At 52.8% G+C, this 17771-nt stretch overlaps 1 protein-coding gene and 2 pseudogenes across 3 annotated transcripts; all 3 read right to left on the reverse strand.

Moving 5' to 3' along the window:
• Nucleotides 1-236: 236 nt before the first annotated feature.
• Nucleotides 237-1519, reverse strand: LOC135576458 (olfactory receptor 14J1-like; annotated as a pseudogene).
• Nucleotides 1520-2458: 939 nt separating this feature from the next.
• LOC135576490 (sperm-associated antigen 4 protein-like) lies at nucleotides 2459-6463 on the reverse strand. 3 transcript variants are annotated; one of them, XM_065042429.1, is made up of 10 exons: nucleotides 5803-6463; nucleotides 5615-5699; nucleotides 4863-5034; nucleotides 4640-4680; nucleotides 4291-4387; nucleotides 4120-4183; nucleotides 3852-3964; nucleotides 3498-3665; nucleotides 3068-3157; nucleotides 2459-2850 (listed from the first exon to the last, which is right to left on the reverse strand). In XM_065042429.1, coding segments are annotated over exons 2-10 (873 nt in total). In that variant the 5' UTR covers nucleotides 5617-5699; nucleotides 5803-6463; the 3' UTR covers nucleotides 2459-2724. The 3 variants fall into 3 exon arrangements, with proteins under 3 accessions (XP_064898501.1, XP_064898499.1, XP_064898500.1); XM_065042427.1 differs by having other exon boundaries at nucleotides 2711-3157; XM_065042428.1 differs by lacking the exons at nucleotides 5615-5699; nucleotides 5803-6463 and having other exon boundaries at nucleotides 2711-3157; nucleotides 4863-5586.
• A 9723-nt stretch (nucleotides 6464-16186) lies between these two features.
• LOC135576459 (olfactory receptor 14J1-like) lies at nucleotides 16187-17202 on the reverse strand (annotated as a pseudogene).
• Between the last annotated feature and the right edge of the window lie 569 nt (nucleotides 17203-17771).

A 17771-nucleotide genomic window follows, 5' to 3' on the forward strand; every position in this document is an offset into this window, starting at 1 on the left:
TTGACTAATTGTGTATTAGTATTTTGTTACCTTATTTAACTGTGTTTATCTCAATGCAAGTCTCTCCCTTCCCTTTTGATTTTCTCCCCTGTTGGGGTGGTAAGGGAGGGTGGTGAGCGGCTATCATGGTGGTATTGCCAGCTCGGGTTAAACCACAACAGAAGTGCATGCTCACATCTCCTCTGTACAATGCAAACATGGACTTCTGACCTACTCATGCAGTGTCGTTCCATGGAAGGACAAAGATCTTTCACCAGGCCTTAGGGAAAGGTTCTCAGGAAAAATACCTGCTGCAAGGCCTTTTAATTTGTTTCAACACACGTAGAGCAAAGCTCCTCATTTACACAGCCGCTCAGTCAAGAAGTCACTGCATCCTTGAGCTCCTGGTTCCTCATGCAGTAGATGAGGGGGTTCAATGTTGGAGGCACCAATGAGTAGAGAGCTGTCATTGCCAGGTCCAGGGATGGGATGGAGAACGAGGGGGGCTTCAGATTGGCATACATGGCAGTGATCAAAACCAGGGAGGCCGCGGCCAAGTGAGGGAGGCACGTGGAAAAGGCTTTGTGCCGTCCCTGCTCAGAGGGGATCCTCAGCACGGCCCTCAAGATCTGCACATAGGACACCACGGTGAACACAAAACAGCCAAAGAACAAAAAGTCGCTAATCACAGGAAGCCAGACTTCCCTGAGGTGGGTGTCTGAGCAGGAGAGCTTGAGGATGTGGGGGATTTCACAGAAGAACTGGCCCAGGGCGTTGCCCTTGCAAAAGGCAGTGAAAATGTGCTGACCGTGTGCAGCAGAGCACTGAGAAATCCAGTGGCCCAGGCAATGCCGCCGTGTGGACACAAGCTCTGCTGCCCAGGAGGGTTCCGTAGTGCAGGGGTTTGCAGATGGCAACGTGGCAGTCATAGGACAGGACAGTGAGGAGAAAATACTCTGCTGAAGCTAAAAAGAAAACAGAAAGACTTGAGAAGCACACCCTGTGTAGGAAATGGCCCTGGTGTCCCACAGGGAGTTGACCATGGATTTGGGAAGAGTGGTGGAGATGCAGCCCAGGTCGAGGAAGGAGAGGCTGAGCAGGAAGAAGTACATGGGGGTGTGGAGGTGCTGGTCGCAGGCTATGGTGGTGATGATGAGGCCGTTTCCCAGGAGGGCAGCCAGGTAGATGCCCAGGAAGAGCCAGAAGTGCAGGAGCTGCAGCTCCCGTGTGTCTGTGAACGCCAGGAGGAGGAACTGGGTGATGGAGCTGCTGTTGGACATTTATATGTGCATTTACACTCTAAGGCTTGATAGCCCATCCACAAGCACATACCTAAGTGGTTCAGATGAAGGATGGTCTTGCACAAGTCACCCTTTGTGTCCCCCGGTGCCATGGACACAGGGCTGGTCTCTCCAGAGAGTGGCAGAGGATGCACTGGATCCCCTTCTCAGGACAGACCCCTTGCCGGAAAGACACAGGCACGGGGGTAACTCTGAGTAACTCATTCAGATGAAAAATATCTGAACAGCACCGCAGCCATTGGTCCCAGCCAGCGCGGGTTCCTGAGGGGATCTGGGGGTTCTGGTTGACAGCAAGTTGAACATGAGCCACTTTTGTCTCTGGCAGCCAGGACATTCTCTGATTCCATTATTCTGCCACGGTGCAGGATCGGGCCCATGGCAGGCAGCACTTCACTCGAGGCTCCTGGTGATGCAGCTCCTGGGAGAGCTCAAGAAACGGCGGCAGTTGCCCATAAGTGCAATTTTTGGTCTCTCCCCATCGCTCTCTGGCCGGCTCCCTGCCCCCATTCTGTAATTCCCCCCTCTCTGTCTTTAGCCCATTGTGCTGGTTTAACTGCAATCGAGTTACTTTTCTTCAGACACTTAGAAACTCTTTTGGTTTAGTTTGGTTTTGGTTTGGTTGTCATAGCCAGCACAGCCATTGTTTGGGTTCTCTTTGGGAACAATAAGATAGGATCCCATGACAGAATTAATGTTTTTCTTCAAGTAACTTTCCAGTACTCTTGAGGTTATTTCTTTAACTGTATTTATCTCAATCCACAAGATCGTCCCTTCCCTTTTGATTCTCTCCCCTATTTGGAGGTGGGGAGTGAGAGAGCGGCTACCGTGGATGTGATTGCTAGCTTGAGTTAAATTCCTTTAGTAATATATTAATTTCTTAATTCATTTAACAAATAATTTACAAAGGGCAAACCCTGGCCAATAGATGAAGGGGATTATAGCAGTTCATACATGGAAGTACGGAAAGAGGAGGGGTAGTTACTGAGGATGCACTGGATAGTGTGGCACCTGAGCATGGCACAAATGGCATGAAATGGCAGGAGAACCCCAACAGCATCCTGGGACACCCACTCACCAGCCCCGTCTCTCAGGAGCCCCTCGGAATCCTCCAGCAACCCCCAGGAAATGCTCTTGGCCGTCAGCGAGCTGCCCCGACCCCCTGCCCATCCTACACGCTGTTACAGCTGCCAGGAACACAGAGTTCCAACTCTCCCCCCCAGCCCTGGAATGCCAGTGCCGAGGGGAGGGCAGAATAACAAGGGGCAAAACACTTCAAAATTCCGCGTCGACACTAATTAACCCGACACAAACGAACCTCTGACACAGATGAGCCAGATCAAGAACAGGAACGTTCATGGGCTGAGGAATCAGGTTTGCACATCTTCTACACCGATCTGAACCGACACAGCATTTTTTATTTTTTGCCTTTGTTTCTGCTCTGGTTTCAGCTGAGGCTTTCTGGTTTTGCCATCTTCCCGTGAACCCGCACTCGATAAATGCAGGTATACTTCGGGTTTCCCCAGTTGCTCTTGACAAGAAATTTGACGTATGAAAAGGCTCTGGGCAGCGCCTGTGAAGAAAAGAGGCAAAAGGAAATGGAGGCGTTAAGAGCCAGAGTGCAGTCAATGGATCTGCCCCTGCCAGCCCGGCTCCTGCGCAGGAACCAGCTCCCAGAAGTGCTGCGGGCCCCTGTGCCCAGCGAGAAAGCGTTCACGCTCTTCCTGCTGCGGACGTGCGGGCAAACCTGCTTTGCTCCCTGGCATCTTTCCCCCGCGTGTGGACCGTACCTTCAGCGGGAACGTCTGGATGGGCTCTTTCGCCACGTTGTACATGAACATCCCAAGCAGAGTTTCCTCTTCTCCATCCGCATCCAGTCCCTCAGGGGCAAAGCACAAGGAGAGCAGCTCAGACTCATCCCAGCACCGCGGGGACATACGCGCTGGATCAGCCCCGTCCCGTTCCCAGCCTCTCCTGGGACCCCAGCGCTCGTCTGGTACTGGTTGGGCTGGAGCTCAGTCTCCGCCTGGAGTTTTGGCGAAGAACCCTGAGGTGCCCTGGCCAGACTAAGTCTTGAGACCAAGGAAACCTCTCGAGCCCTTGAAGTGTCATGCCAGGGCATGGCCGGGCTCAGGAGAGAGCGGGACACAAACCTCTGAGGATGCACAAAGTCACTGTCACGGCTTGGCCCCAGGGCAGAAGCGCCCAGCAGACACTTACAAAGACGGCGACATCTCTGGGGGCGCTAATGACGGACCCAGAGGGAGAGGCTTCCTTGGAGATGTGCTGCACGGTGACGGCGCTCAGGTGGACTCGTGCTGGCAACCGGATGACCACCTGGCCGTGACGCCCTTGGAAAGGCCAGCAGTTCCCTGGGGAAACATCGGGCTGCACCCAGAACAGCAGAGAAATGAAGCGTGAGAGAGCGCTGGGGCCAACACAACTGCTCCTGGAGCTTGCAGCACAGGCACCGGAGTGTCTGTGGGGTCTGCTGCAGCTGGGAAACGCCCCTGAGATAGGCTCCAACTTCCCAGGAAGGAAGGAAACCAGGACTGAGGATTTCTGCTGCCATACCTGCAGAACAGCCTCAGGAGGGTTGGCAGCATGAAATAACTGTATAACGCCGCAGATCCAATTCCCTTGGCAGCCGTAGGTCTGGGAAGTTCTCCGCGTGTCGATGGCAGCACCTGGAAGGAAGTGGGGGCATTTGACTGCAAGCGGAGCACTCGGTGCTCAGACGCGACCTGTGAGGCCGCTGCCAGCTCCTCGTTTTTCAGTCCTGTCCTCATCACCAGTTTGGAGAGCAGCGCCGGGAGCACGGCTGGGCTGCTTGTGTCCGTACCAGCGCTCTGCAGGGCCCAGTCAGACATCTCCACGGAGACTTGCGAAGCCGCCTCGGACGCTGCCTGGTTGAGGAACAGCACGGTCAGCAGTCCAAGCCCACCAACAACCCCAAGGAGGCTTTCTCGGGGCTTCTGCCCAGCCAAACCTCCTTCCCCAAATGCACGCTCACCTTCCTCGCGCTGATGAGCTGCACCCTCAGCTGAGCCACCTCCTGCAGCAGACGCCGCATATTTTGATTTTGTGCCACCAGCAAAGCCTGGTAATCGCTGAAGGACCAGGAAAGCAGATCTCGTCAGAGAGATGTCCATCCCCTCTGGGGAGCGCCGGAGCTCAGCACGGAGCACAGACACGTGTGCTCGTCCGGCTTTGCCAGCGCTTCCCTCCTCACCAGGCTGAGCAATGCAAAGGCCAGAGGGAAGGACGAGAGCCCTGGCTTTAGAAAAACGGGTGCAGGTAGCATAAGGTGTTGGCTGAGGCTTCTGCACAGACCCAGTTGCAGCTCATGAAACATCTCTTACCTCTGGATCTTCCGTTCGATTGCGGACCCACAGATCTGCTCCTGAAAGGGAACAATTCCCCGTTAGAGTCTCCACCACCAGAGCTGCCAGGGCTCCCCGGGGGAGGCTTCCCCAGGAGACACGGCTCAAGCTGCTCTTTCTTTGGGTCGCCCTGCACGGAAGCAGAAGAGCCCGTGATTTCTGCAGCCCCTGTCAGCAGCGCTCCCTTGCAGGAGTCACCCACCTCCATCCATCCCTTTGCCTGTGTTGTCCACCCTGGCATCGAGGTTGTGCAGTAAATGCCAAGAGCCACCAGAAGCAACAGGAGGATGACTCGGAAGCACCTCATGTCCCTCAAGAACTGCATCCTCTGCCTGTCCATCACAAACCAGTTCTTTTTTGGGGCCATCTTGTGCCTGAAAATGAGAGTCCAGGGGCTGTCAGGGAACCAAGTGTCGAGTGAACCCCTTCACAGCTGGATTTGCATTCTTAGGCTGAAAAGCTGGAGGAACATGATTTCTGTCCACACTGCTCAACGCTACTGGCAGCTCTTCCCCAGAGGAAGAGCTGCAGGAGCACCTTCTGAAAGAGAAGGAAAATAATCCATAAAGAGCAAATGAAGACTCTTGTCAGCAGCCTTGTGGTGTGGACCTCGCTCTCTCTTTGGCTGAGAAACCAGGATTGTTCTCACATAGAATCACAGAATAGTTTGGGTTGGAAGGGACCTTCAAAGCTCGTTGAGTGCCACCTCCTGCCATGAGCAGGAACGTCTTCACCCTGATCGGGTTGCTCAGAGCCCCATCCAGCCTGGCCTGGGGTGTCTCCAGGGATGGTTCATCCACCACCTGGGTACCTGGGCCAGGCTCTCACCACCCTCAGGGGCCACGATTTCTCCCTCATGTCTGGGCTGGGGAACACGCCCTGTTCTCCCCTTTGCTTGCACTGGCCCTGGACATCCCCTTCCCCCCGTCCACAGCAGAAACCTGCACTACGTACATGGCAAAGACGGACACACTCGGCAGACATGTCCACAGGGAGACCAGGGCACCTGCCCCACGGCAAGTGAGGCTGAAGACAATCCCTGGGCAAAAAAAACCAGAGACAAGTCAGGCCTGTCTCTTGAGGTCTCCTCTCCAGGAGTTCACCCCAAGCACGTCACAGCGAGCAGCAGTGGCTGAGCTTACATGCAATTTTTGTGGCCTCATTGCGCCACTTTGCAAATCCCTGAGTGGCAGAGCCGGGACTTGACTTCCAGAATCGCGTCACCAGCTCCAACCTCGTGCCGGCGCTCCTGCAGGAGGACAAAGGGAGATGCCGCTTGCCCACCAGCCCCACGCTGTGTGAACCGAGGCCCTGGCCAGAGCTCGGCCTCGGGAAGCCTCGCAGGGGACGTCCCAGCTGCGGGGCCAGAGGCAGCCCCTTCCCCAGCTCCGTTTCTCTCTCCAGAAGCCTCTGTCATCTTCCCCACGCTGCTCCCCACCCCACGGGTCGTGTCCGGCCGCGTCCCAGCTCCCACCCCAACCCGCCGCCCCAGGCAGGAGCAGCCAATTCTTACCCACTCGTCTGGCAGCGGCTCGGCCCCGCTGCCTCCCCTGCCGGCTCTTGGTCGGCCTTGGCCTCCAAGGAGCCTTTGGAGGCCCCTCGGCATCTTCTCTGGGGTGCCTTTCTCCTGGCCATGGCTGGCAAGGGCGGGCTCCCCGCTCAGCGCAGCACTTGGCCTGTCCAGGCACCAACAGCTTGAGCAGCCCAAGAGCACCCGCAGCAGGAGCTGCCTGCCCAGGGCAACAGCCAAATGGCAGCTGGGGCTCCTTCCCTGGGCGGGAAGGCCACGCTGGCCAACTCTGACCTCACAGTGGTGGCTCTGACGTCACACTGGGGTCCCCAGGGCTGAGCAGGGCGGGGACACCCTGTGGGCTCTGCTGGGGCGACACGGCTACCGCCTGCCCGGGCACAAACGCCCCTCAGCAGAGGAGCCGGATGGAGAACGGGGACGTTCATGTGGTCAGGAATGTGGTTTCCAACAGCCCGTGCAGAAGGAGACGGGACGAGCACAGGTTCTGAGATGCAGACGGGCAAACTTGGGACTCGTCCTGTGGCTTCGAGTGGGGGAGCTGCCAGAGGCATCAACCCCCCAGCCAAACCAGCAGCAGTTTGGTGCAGGCTCCAGAGGAGGGAAAGGCCAGAGCAGCAGTTGAGCCCAGAACTCCCGCTGGGAAACCCCGAGGAAGCAAACAACACACTGAACTGCACCAACGAAGGCCAATGGCATCCTGGGGTGGATCAGAAGGGGGCTGGTTAGGAGGTCCAGAGAGGTTCAAGATGTGGGTGCACAGAGCCTCGTGCAGACCTTTCCCAGGGTCTGCCACTGGACTACAAAACAGCCACTTTGTTCCATCAACACGGCAGCCTGGGGAGCTGCTGTGAGCTCTCTGCTGAACAAGCTGCCCGTACAGCAATGGTTGTGCTGCTCACGGGTCAGTGGACGAGCCCAATTTAAGTGTTACATCAATCACCTGGCTTAATTAAAAGCCTCCTAGATAGAACGAATCACCCAGCATGAAAAGGTGGTGTGATTTTTAATATCCTCTTTGCTTCATGGTACTTAGTGAGCTGAATTTGCAGAAATCTGAAGCAGTAAAATTCTGCTGGTATTCACCAAAACGGCTCCAGACTGCAGTGACCACCTCTGAGACCAGGTCTGGTTCCCACTTTGCTGGGAAGAACGGAATCGACTGGGGAGAAAAGAACGACTTCAAGGCTAAAGGGAAGACATGACCGGGCCTGTTCTGCACTTTGCTGGGAAGAAAAGGATTTATTCAGACTAAACCCCTTCAAGGTGATGGACTAGAAACGATATCGGCAGTTTAACAAAACAAAGGCTCATCTGAGATCAGTGAAAAAAGATCCAACGAGAAGCAAGAAGAGCCCAGACTCAAAGAAGGAGTGGTTGTTTTTTTTTTTTTTTTTCTCCTAATTTCTCCTTTCCCCTGTGGGGATAAGCCCTGTACCCTGATTTTAGAATCACAGGATAGTTTGGGTTGGAGGGACCTTCCCAGCTCCCCAGTGGCACCATCCAGAGCCCCGTCCAGCCTGGCCTGGGATGTCTCCAGGGATGGTTCATCCACCACCTCTCTGGCCAACCTGGGCCAGGCTCTCACCACCCTCAGGGCAACAATTCCTTCCTCATGTCCAGCCTGAATCTCCCTCCTTTAGTTCAGAATCATCACCCCTTGTCCTATCGCAACACTGGGCTGTACAGCAGAGGGTTTGCAGTGCTGTGAGCTCCCAGAGAGGAGCATCGTGCAAATTTGCCAAGTTCTGAGTCCCCCACGCAGGGCGAGGTGCTCATTGGAAGGCTGAGCAGCAGCTTCTACTGTCGCCATTGGGGTTTGGCTCACACCCGAGCAGAAGCAGCAGGAATTGTTTCCTCCTCCTGCTTGGGCTAAAAAGGCTGCATCCTACCAGAAACCTTTTTGGAAAGAGTGTTTGCAACAGACCAGGTTTGCAAGGGTGACTACAGCAGCCTGGAACAGAGTCACCACCCAGCAAGAGAGGGGCGGAACCTGCCCCGAGCCCTCGTGAAGTTCAGCAGAGCTGGGCAAAGGAATGGAGGGGTCTGATCCTGGTGTGTTTGTCCCGTCCCACCGGGTGAGATTAGGGATGAGTTAACTTTGAATAGTCTGCATGTCAGCAGGACCGCCCAGAGGAAGAGAAGCAGGGGGCTGAGAAATTGCTCAAGAAATGTTCTGGTACTATGATTATATGACTTGCAAAGTCACGCTAAGGAGAGCAACGTGGGTCACGTAACCCTCCCTTCAGTAGATCTACTACTAAATATACGATTCTTTGGCCACATCATTTACAAAGAGGTCTAAGTACTTCAATAAAAAGAGAAGACGAATGTCAAGGACAGAATGATTTATTCCACTGTACTCTGAGACATTATAAAAACCAAAATAAAATAAAGACAGTGTTTGGATGAGAACACTTGCAAGCATTTCACACACCACGTTGTGGCGTGGAGCCAATCACAGTATCACAGTATGTTTGGGATTGGAAGGGACCTCAAAAAATCATCCAGTCCAATCCCCCTGCCAGAGCAGGAACGCCTCAGATGAGGTCACACAGGAACATGTCCAGGCAGGTTTTGAATGTCTCCAGGGAAGGAGACTCCACAACCCCCCTGGGCAGCCTGGGCCAGTGCTCCGCCACCCTCACTGAGAAGAAGTTTCTTCTCAAATTTAAGCGGAACCTCTTGTGTTCCAGCTTGATCCCATTACCCCTTGTCCTATCATTGTTTGCCACTGAGAAGAGCCTGGCTCCATCCTCATGGCACTCACTTTTTATATACTTATAGACATTAATAAGGCCCCCCCTTAGCCTCCTCTTCTCCAAACTAAAGAGACTCAGCTCCCTCAGCCTTTCTTCATAAGGGAGATGCTCCAGTCCCTTAATCATTTTTGTTGTCCTACACTGGACTCTCCATCAGTTCCCTGTCCTTCTTGAACTGAGAGGCCCAGAACTGGACACAGTACTCCAGATGGGGTCTCACCAGGGTGGAGTAGAGGGGAAAGAGAACCTCTCTTGATCTACTAACCACCCCTCTTCTAATACACCCCAGGATGCCATCGGCCTTCCTGGCCACAAGGGCCCAGTGCTGGCTCGTGGTCATCCTGTTGTCCACCAGGACCCCCAGGTCCCTTTCCCCTACACTGCTTTCTAATAGGTCATTCCCCAGCCTATACTGGAATCTGGGGTTGTTCCTGCCCAGATGCAGGACTCTACACTTGCCCTTGTTTCATCAGGTTATTCCCCACCCAACTCTCCAGCCTGGCCAGATCCCGCTGGATGGCAGCACAGCCTTCTGGCGTGTCAGCCACTCCTCCCAGCTTACTGTCATCAGCAGACTTGCTGATAGTACACTCAATTCCCTTGTCTAAATTGTTAATGAATATATTGAATAATATTGGCCCCAGTACTGACCCCTGAGGCACTGCACTCGATACTGGCCTCCAACTGGACTCCGCACCATTGACTACGACTCTCTGGCTTCTCTCCTTAAGCCAGTTTGCAATCCACCTCACTACTCTATTGTCCAGACCACACTTCCTCAACTTAGCAACTAGGATGCTATGGGAGACTGTGTCAAACACTTTGCTGAAGTCAAGGTAGACAACATCCACCGCTCTGCCATCGTCCATCCACCTTGTTACATTCTCATAAAAGGCTATGAGGTTGGTCAAGCATGACTTACCCTTAGTAAAGCCATGCTGACTGCCACTAATAATCCTCTTATCCTTGATATCACATAATCACAGAATCGCAGAATCGACTGGGTTGGAAAAGACCTCAGAGATCATCGAGTCCAACCCTTGGTCCGACTCTAGTCCGTTTACTAGATCACGGCACTAAGTGTCATGTCCAATTTCAGTTTAAAAACCTCCAGGGACGGCGAGTCCAGCACCTCCCTGGGCAGGCCATTCCAATGCCTGATCACTCTCTCTGTAAATAATTTCTTTCTAATATCCAGCCTAAATTTCCCCTGGCAGAGTTTAAGCCCATGCCCCCTTGTCCTATTGCTAACTGCCTGGGAGAAGAGACCAATCCCCACATGGCTATAACTTCCCTTCAGGTAGTTATAGAGAGTGATGAGGTCACCTCTAAGCCTCCTCTTCTCTAGACTAAACAAGCCCAGCTCCCTCAGCCTCTCCCCATAGGTTTTATGTTCAAGTCTCTTCCCCAGTCTTGTTGCTCTTCTCTGGACCCGCTCCAGCACTTCAATGTCTTTCCTGAACTGAGGGGCCCAGAACTGAACACAATACTCCAGGTGTGGCCTCACCAGTATGCCTTGAGATGGCGCCAAGGACAAGCCGTTCCATTACTTTCCCAGGGACGGAGGTGAGGCTGACGGGTCCTATAGTTACCAGGGTCCTCCTTCTTGCCCTTTTTGAAGACTGGAGTGACATTTGCTTTCCTCCAATCCTCGGGCACCTCTCCCGTTTCCCAAGACTTGGCAAAGATGATGGAGAGCGGTCTAGCAATGACTTCAGCCAGCTCCCTCAGCACCTGCGGGTGCATCTCATCTGGACCCATGGATTTATGGATGTCCAGACTACTTAGTTGCTCCCTAACCCAGTCCTCATCGACTATAGCAAACTCCTCCATTGACCTGGCTTCATCCGGGGTCTCAGGGGTACAGGGCTCCCCAGGACAGCCTCCGGCAGAGTAGACAGAGACAAAGAAGGCATTCAGTAATTCTGCCTTCTCTGTATCTTCTGTCACCAGGGCACCCACCCAATTCATCAGTGGGCCTACATCGCCTCTGGTGTTAGTCTGCTATGTATTTGAAGAAGCTCTTTTTGCTGTCCTTGACCCCTTTCACCAGGTTTAATTCTAAGGAGGCCTTGGCTATCTTAGCTGCCTTCCTACATCCTCTAACAGCAGCCTTATATTCCACCCAAGTGGCCAGCCCCTGCTTCCATGACCTGTAAACTCACCTCTTCTGCTTGAGCATACCCAACAGATCCCTATTTAACCACGCAGGTCTCCTAGCTCCCTTCCTTGACTTCCTGCATGTGGGGATGTTCTGATCCTGAGCTTGGAAGCAGCAAGCCCAGATTTTGTTTCAAACAATAAAAAAAAAAAAAAAAGGCATAAGAAATGAAAAGAACACCTGCTAGTCCTAAGAATAAAACATTTTCTGTACGTACCTTTCCTCTTCTCCTTCCAGGAGTTTTCGGTAAGCACTGATCTCCACGTCCAGCGCTAATTTAACGTCGAGCGGCTCCTGGTACTCGATCAGTTGCTGCTGCATCTGGTCCCTCATGCCTGTCATCTCCCTCTCCTTTGCATCCAGCATCTTCCTGATCTTCTCCCGCTCGCCAGCCATCATTTCCTCCAGCTCGCGAATGCGATCTTCCACGGTGCTGGCCTGTGAAAAACACAGTTGGCATCTATGTGGGTACAATAAAAACGTTCAAAAATCCATCTCCCTCCCAAATAGACGTCAAGATTTCTGTCCGCAAAATTCAGGGAACGCAAAGGGACGGAAATGTCAATCCATCCAAACACCACAGTGCTCTGGATTAGTTAGCAAATGGATTAGAGAGCAAATGTTGTGCCTTTACCTGTTTCTGAAGGTCAGAGAGCTGGTAGCTGAGAGCTTCTATTCTCATTCGAGCCTCTTTCAGCTCCTCTCGTGCCGCACCAGCCGCTTTGTTGTTTTGGTCAGAGGACAGTTTGGCATTTTCCAGCTGGAAGGCAAGTTTGATACACGTCACTTGCACCGAGCTGGATATTCTGCAAATATCCTTTCAGTACAAAATAGAAGCTATTTAATCTCTAATAGTTTTAAATGGAAATCTGGGAAGTTTATTAGAAGAATTGCATAACGTTAAGGAAATGCCCCAAGTACCAGGAAAATCTATTTCAGTCCTATTCCTATAGGATTTGCTTATAGAGTCACTACCTAGATCACATCTAACAGGGGGGCTGTTGCTGCCCGGAGATGCCCCCATGGTGGCTGAAGTGCCCAGGATGTTCAGCGCTGCCCACTGCCCACCGACGGCCATTGGCAGCTCCAGAGGTGATGGGGCCGCCGCATTCCCCTCTGTGCTGCTGTCACCCAGGTCCCCAGGCACGGGGCTGCTGCCTGGACCATCCTGGCTGGACTCCACCACCCCCAGGGAGCAGCCGAGCAGCTGCAGGGCCTCTTGGAGCAGCTCATCCTCCGGGATGGCCAGTTCAGCTGCCAGGTCTGCAGAGGCTGGTTCGGCAGCAGAGGGGCCGGATGGAGCGTCAAAGCCATCGATGGGGTTCTCAGGGGCTTCATTGAGGAGGGCAGCAGAGGGGCTGCTCCGGGGGATGTTCCTGCCCCCAGATGCCCCCATGGCGGTGGCCGTGCTGGGAACCCTGATCGGTGCCCATTGCCTGTGGACGTGCCAGTAGCCGGGGATGGAGGTCGGCAGCACCGGGGGTCTGGGGCCACCACTGTGCCCCGTGGGATGGTCCACTGGATGTGAAACACCCGGGGGTCAAACCACCCAAGTAAAACGAAAAACCCTCTGTGCCTGTTTATGTTGAGTTCTTTAAGGAAAGTAGGTAGGAATTCCTGCAACGAAGTTCTGACAATCAGTTGCAAACTTGAGTGGAGAAGCCTGAAAAGTGCTCCTTGAAAATGTCCTCTTTACCTTACATCCTGAAACCTCTCTAATTTGCTGTATAAGTCTTCAGGACTTGAAGAAAATGATGAAAGAGACACAGCTTGTCAGGCTTTTTGCCATTTTAAGAAGCCCATTTGTGTGTTTGAGGCTGCGTCCATGAATCACAGGTACTGAGAAGAGACTGGAAAAAAGCCTCAAGGACCCAAAGTCAAACCCAAAACCTCAGAGTTCCTTGAAGCATTAATGGGCCCCACTGAGGACTCTTACTGACAAAGCCTCCCCAAGGGCTCGTTAGAGCAGATAATTGGAGGCTGTTATGAGAGGTGGGCCAAGGCCCTGTGCAGGTGGCTCTGATGCTCAGAAACCCCTTGGTTTCCTTTCTGAAGCAGAACGGAGAAGCCCTGACCTCCAGTCAATGGGAAGGGGGATCCTGTCCCTTACACGCGGCTCAGGGCTCTTCCTGGGACCGTGGGATGTGGGTGTGCAAGGCCGAGGGATGGACAACACTGGTACAACAACTTCCAGCTTCCCCGTGGGGCTGCAAGGAGGCAACGAGGCCCCAGTGCCATGAGGACAACGTCTTCTCCCAGGCCTCAGTGGCAGAGACAACTGCCATGGCCAAGGGACAAAGACATGGGTCCTGTTGGTCCCTTCCAGGCTTGCCAGCACCCTTTGCCATCTCCACCTCAGGCTGTTCTTTACAGTCCTACCCCTGCCCCTCTTTCCCTGCAGGCTGCAGACACCCATCTCGTTTCCCCACCTGCTCTGACCCCAGCATTTCTGCACCTTCACTGCTGTGTCTGAACCCTCTCTGGCTGTTCTTTGGAACACAAACCATGGGCTGATCCAGACTCCCTCCTGGTGACATCTTGCACCACAACACTGCCCTTCCAGTGAAATTTTTTCCTCTTGATACCCAGTCTTCACCTTCCAATCTGCATTTGGTGGCTTTTTCTTCTTTCTCCTGCTTTTTGCGACTACCAAGGAAAGCTCACCCACCTCAGAAATTGCCCTTCAAACAGGGAACCCAACCTGTTAGGCTTTTTGCGGTCTTTCACTTGACCAGAGAGAAGTAACCTCGGCATGATCTTCTAGATCCCACGAGTGCTGCTGGCCTTTCAGCTTCTCTGACAGACACGACCATGTCCCTGGGCACTTGGGCAGAGGTTCTTTCCCAGCCATGTCCCTGCTCCTGGGCTGTCACCTCCAGACACAGAATTGACCTCACAGTCCCCTTCACAGCCACATGCATCCTACTGGATTAAGAGTTTCTGAGACACAACTGACCTCGTAAATCACCCTCCGTATGGCCCAGGACCTGACCAGATAAAAGTATGTTTCTTTTATGAATTTGATGAAATCTGTTTCCTGCAAATGATTGGAGTGGAGAAACATTCTTCACAGGAGCTGCTGTATTTATGTTGACACTTTTTAGTTCTCTTCCTCTGCCTCTTCTTTGTTTTTTTTTTCCTTCTTCCACCACATGTTCCATTTTCAAAAGCCTCTCCAATGTGAAGATTCATTGAATCATAGAATAACTCAGGTTTGAAGAGAGCCCTGAATATCACCTTGTCTCACTCTCCTGTTCAAGGCCAGCTGAACCAGGTGAAGTTTTTCGGGGCCTCTGCCCAACGTTGCATCTTCCACAAAGGAACTGAAAGTGCACTGCGTCACATCATTGAGAAGGAGAATAAAGATGATGGCCCAAGTGCTGGTCGCTGAGGGATGCTACTAATAACTGGCTGCAGAGAGGACTTTGTACCACTGGCGACATGTGGACTTGACCGTTGGGCCAACTTCCCACCCAGCGTCCACTTCTTCAGCCCAGAGAACGCCAATCTGGCTGTAATGACACCACAGGAGACCGTTCTTTCCCCTGATTATTTGGGCTCAACAATCCCTTTCTTGTCCTTCAAGTGCCTGAAATGGCTACAGGTAGACGAGTCCCATTCCCTTCCCTTCCCAGGGACAGAGATAGGCTGACCACCCTGTAATTCTCCCACTTCTCATTCCTGTCATTTTTGAAGATGAGTTTGTTGTCTGCTGAGATGAATGTCACCGGACCAGTGGGGTTTGTTCCTAGAGTCACACACAAAAATGTCAAGGCAGCCACATCTGGCCTTGTGAACTCCTTAAGCACCCAGGGATGCTCAGGGGCAAAGTCTTCCCCTTCTGCTAACAGAGGCAGGAGTGACAGTGTCTCTCCGATCTCTGGTTCCCACTACCAAAGGATAGGTGGCAGCTCAGCCCTGTGGTGTGCCTTGTTAGTGTAGAGTCATCTGAAATGTCCCACTTCATGAGGAACGGGCATGGGGACATTGGTTTGAGGAAGCACACTGCAGTGCTGCATTTACGTGGTTTCCCATGGGCTGTTGCTCAGAACATGAAGTGACCTTGAGATATTGTCTGTCCCTCAGGCCTTCGTGGAACACTGAGGAACAGCTGACTCAGAATGTGCTCACTCGGGTTCATCTCACTTCCCGTACATGATATTGTGCTGGTTTGACTGAAAATGGGTTCATTTTCTTCATGCAGTTAGAAACCTTTCTTTTTCATAGCTAACATGCTCTCTATTTGGACTTAGCTTGAGAACGAGCAGATACCACCCCAGAACAGTTATTATGTTCAATTGCTCTGCTTTGAGAGCCAAGGACACTTTGAGAGCTCTGCCGGCAGGTGTGAGGCATGAGAGAGGTGGAGCAGAGGTTGACTGACATCCACATTGATCAATAAGAGTATTCCATCCCATTAGCGTCATGCTAGTGATTTAAGGAGTGTTGCGGTTCCGGGTTTCTCCCTTTTCCCCTTCTTCCACCATCTCTTGCTCTTGCTGACGAGCTGGGGGAGTTCGGTTAGGATGTTTAGCTTGGCCTTTTGTCATCCTGCAGAGACCGCTGGGCTTTTCTGGCTTTTTCCTCTCTCTCTCTCTCTGGGATCAGCTTCAGGACCAGGTGTGGCTTGCTGGGCTTGGCTGCTCAGTTGTGGACGGAGTTTGTTTGGAATTGACTTGAGTATCTTTTATTTCTATTATATATATATATATGTATGTATTGACTAATTGTGTATTAGTATTTTGTTACCTTATTTAACTGTGTTTATCTCAATGCAAGTCTCTCCCTTCCCTTTTGATTTTCTCCCCTGTTGGGGTGGTAAGGGAGGGTGGTGAGCGGCTATCATGGTGGTATTGCCAGCTCGGGTTAAACCACAACAGAAGTGCATGCTCACATCTCCTCTGTACAATGCAAACATGGACTTCTGACCTACTCATGCAGTGTCGTTCCATGGAAGGACAAAGATCTTTCACCAGGCCTTAGGGAAAGGTTCTCAGGAAAAATACCTGCTGCAAGGCCTTTTAATTTGTTTCAACACACGTAGAGCAAAGCTCCTCATTTACACAGCCGCTCAGTCAAGAAGTCACTGCATCCTTGAGCTCCTGGTTCCTGATGCGGTAGATGAGGGGGTTCAATGTTGGAGGCACCAATGAGTAGAGAGCTGTCATTGCCAGGTCCAGGGATGGGATGGAGAACGAGGGGGGCTTCAGATTGGCATACATGGCAGTGATCAAAACCAGGGAGGCCGCGGCCAAGTGAGGGAGGCACGTGGAAAAGGCTTTGTGCCGTCCCTGCTCAGAGGGGATCCTCAGCACGGCCCTCAAGATCTGCACATAGGACACCACGGTGAACACAAAACAGCCAAAGAACAAAAAGTCGCTAATCACAGGAAGCCAAACTTCCCTGAGGTGGGTGTCTGAGCAGGAGAGCTTGAGGATGTGGGGGCTTTCACAGAAGAACTGGCCCAGGGCATTGCCCTTGCAAAAGGCAGTGAAAATGTGCTGACCGTGTGCAGCAGAGCACTGAGAAATCCAGTGGCCCAGGCAATGCCGCCGTGTGGACACAAGCTCTGCTGCCCAGGAGGGTTCCGTAGTGCAGGGGTTTGCAGATGGCAACGTGGCAGTCATAGGACAGGACAGTGAGGAGAAAATACTCTGCTGAAGCTAAAAAGAAAACAGAAAGACTTGAGAAGCACACCCTGTGTAGGAAATGGCCCTGGTGTCCCACAGGGAGTTGACCATGGATTTGGGAAGAGTGGTGGAGATGCAGCCCAGGTCGAGGAAGGAGAGGCTGAGCAGGAAGAAGTACATGGGGGTGTGGAGGTGCTGGTCGCAGGCTATGGTGGTGATGATGAGGCCGTTTCCCAGGAGGGCAGCCAGGTAGATGCCCAGGAAGAGCCAGAAGTGCAGGAGCTGCAGCTCCCGTGTGTCTGTGAACGCCAGGAGGAGGAACTGGGTGATGGAGCTGCTGTTGGACATTTATATGTGCATTTACGCTCTAAGGCTTGATAGCCCATCCACAAGCACATACCTAAGTGGTTCAGATGAAGGATGGTCTTGCACAAGTCACCCTTTGTGTCCCCCGGTGCCATGGACACAGGGCTGGTCTCTCCAGAGAGTGGCAGAGGATGCACTGGATCCCCTTCTCAGGACAGACCCCTTGCCGGAAAGACACAGGCACGGGGGTAACTCTGAGTAACTCATTCAGATGAAAAATATCTGAACAGCACCGCAGCCATTGGTCCCAGCCAGCGCGGGTTCCTGAGGGGATCTGGGGGTTCTGGTTGACAGCAAGTTGAACATGAGCCACCTTTGTCTCTGGCAGCCAGGACATTCTCTGATTCCATTATTCTGCCAGGGTGCAGGATCGGGCCCATGGCAGACAGCACTTCACTCGAGGCTCCCGGTGACGCAGCTCCTGGGAGAGCTCAAGAAACGGCGGTAGTTGCCCATAAGTGCAATTTTTGGTCTCTCCCCATCGCTCTCTGGCCGGCTCCCTGCCCCCATTCTGTAATTCCCCCCTCTCTGTCTTTAGCCCATTGTGCTGGTTTAACTGCAATCGAGTTACTTTTCTTCAGACACTTAGAAACTCTTTTGGTTTAGTTTGGTTTTGGTTTGGTTGTCATAGCCAGCACAGCCATTGTTTGGGTTCTCTTTGGGA

Source organism: Columba livia, chromosome 27 (assembly GCF_036013475.1).
Source record: "Columba livia isolate bColLiv1 breed racing homer chromosome 27, bColLiv1.pat.W.v2, whole genome shotgun sequence".
Lineage (NCBI taxonomy): Eukaryota > Metazoa > Chordata > Aves > Columbiformes > Columbidae > Columba > Columba livia.

Excerpts from the sequence above, each read along its gene's own strand:
- LOC135576490 (XM_065042427.1), bottom strand. Across the intron at positions 4,681-4,862 it reads AGGCAAAGGGATGGATGGAG|GAGCAGATCTGTGGGTCCGC; the intron begins GTGGGTGACTCC and ends GTTCCCTTTCAG. Across the intron at positions 4,184-4,290 it reads AGCTCATCAGCGCGAGGAAG|GCAGCGTCCGAGGCGGCTTC; the intron begins GTGAGCGTGCAT and ends TTCCTCAACCAG.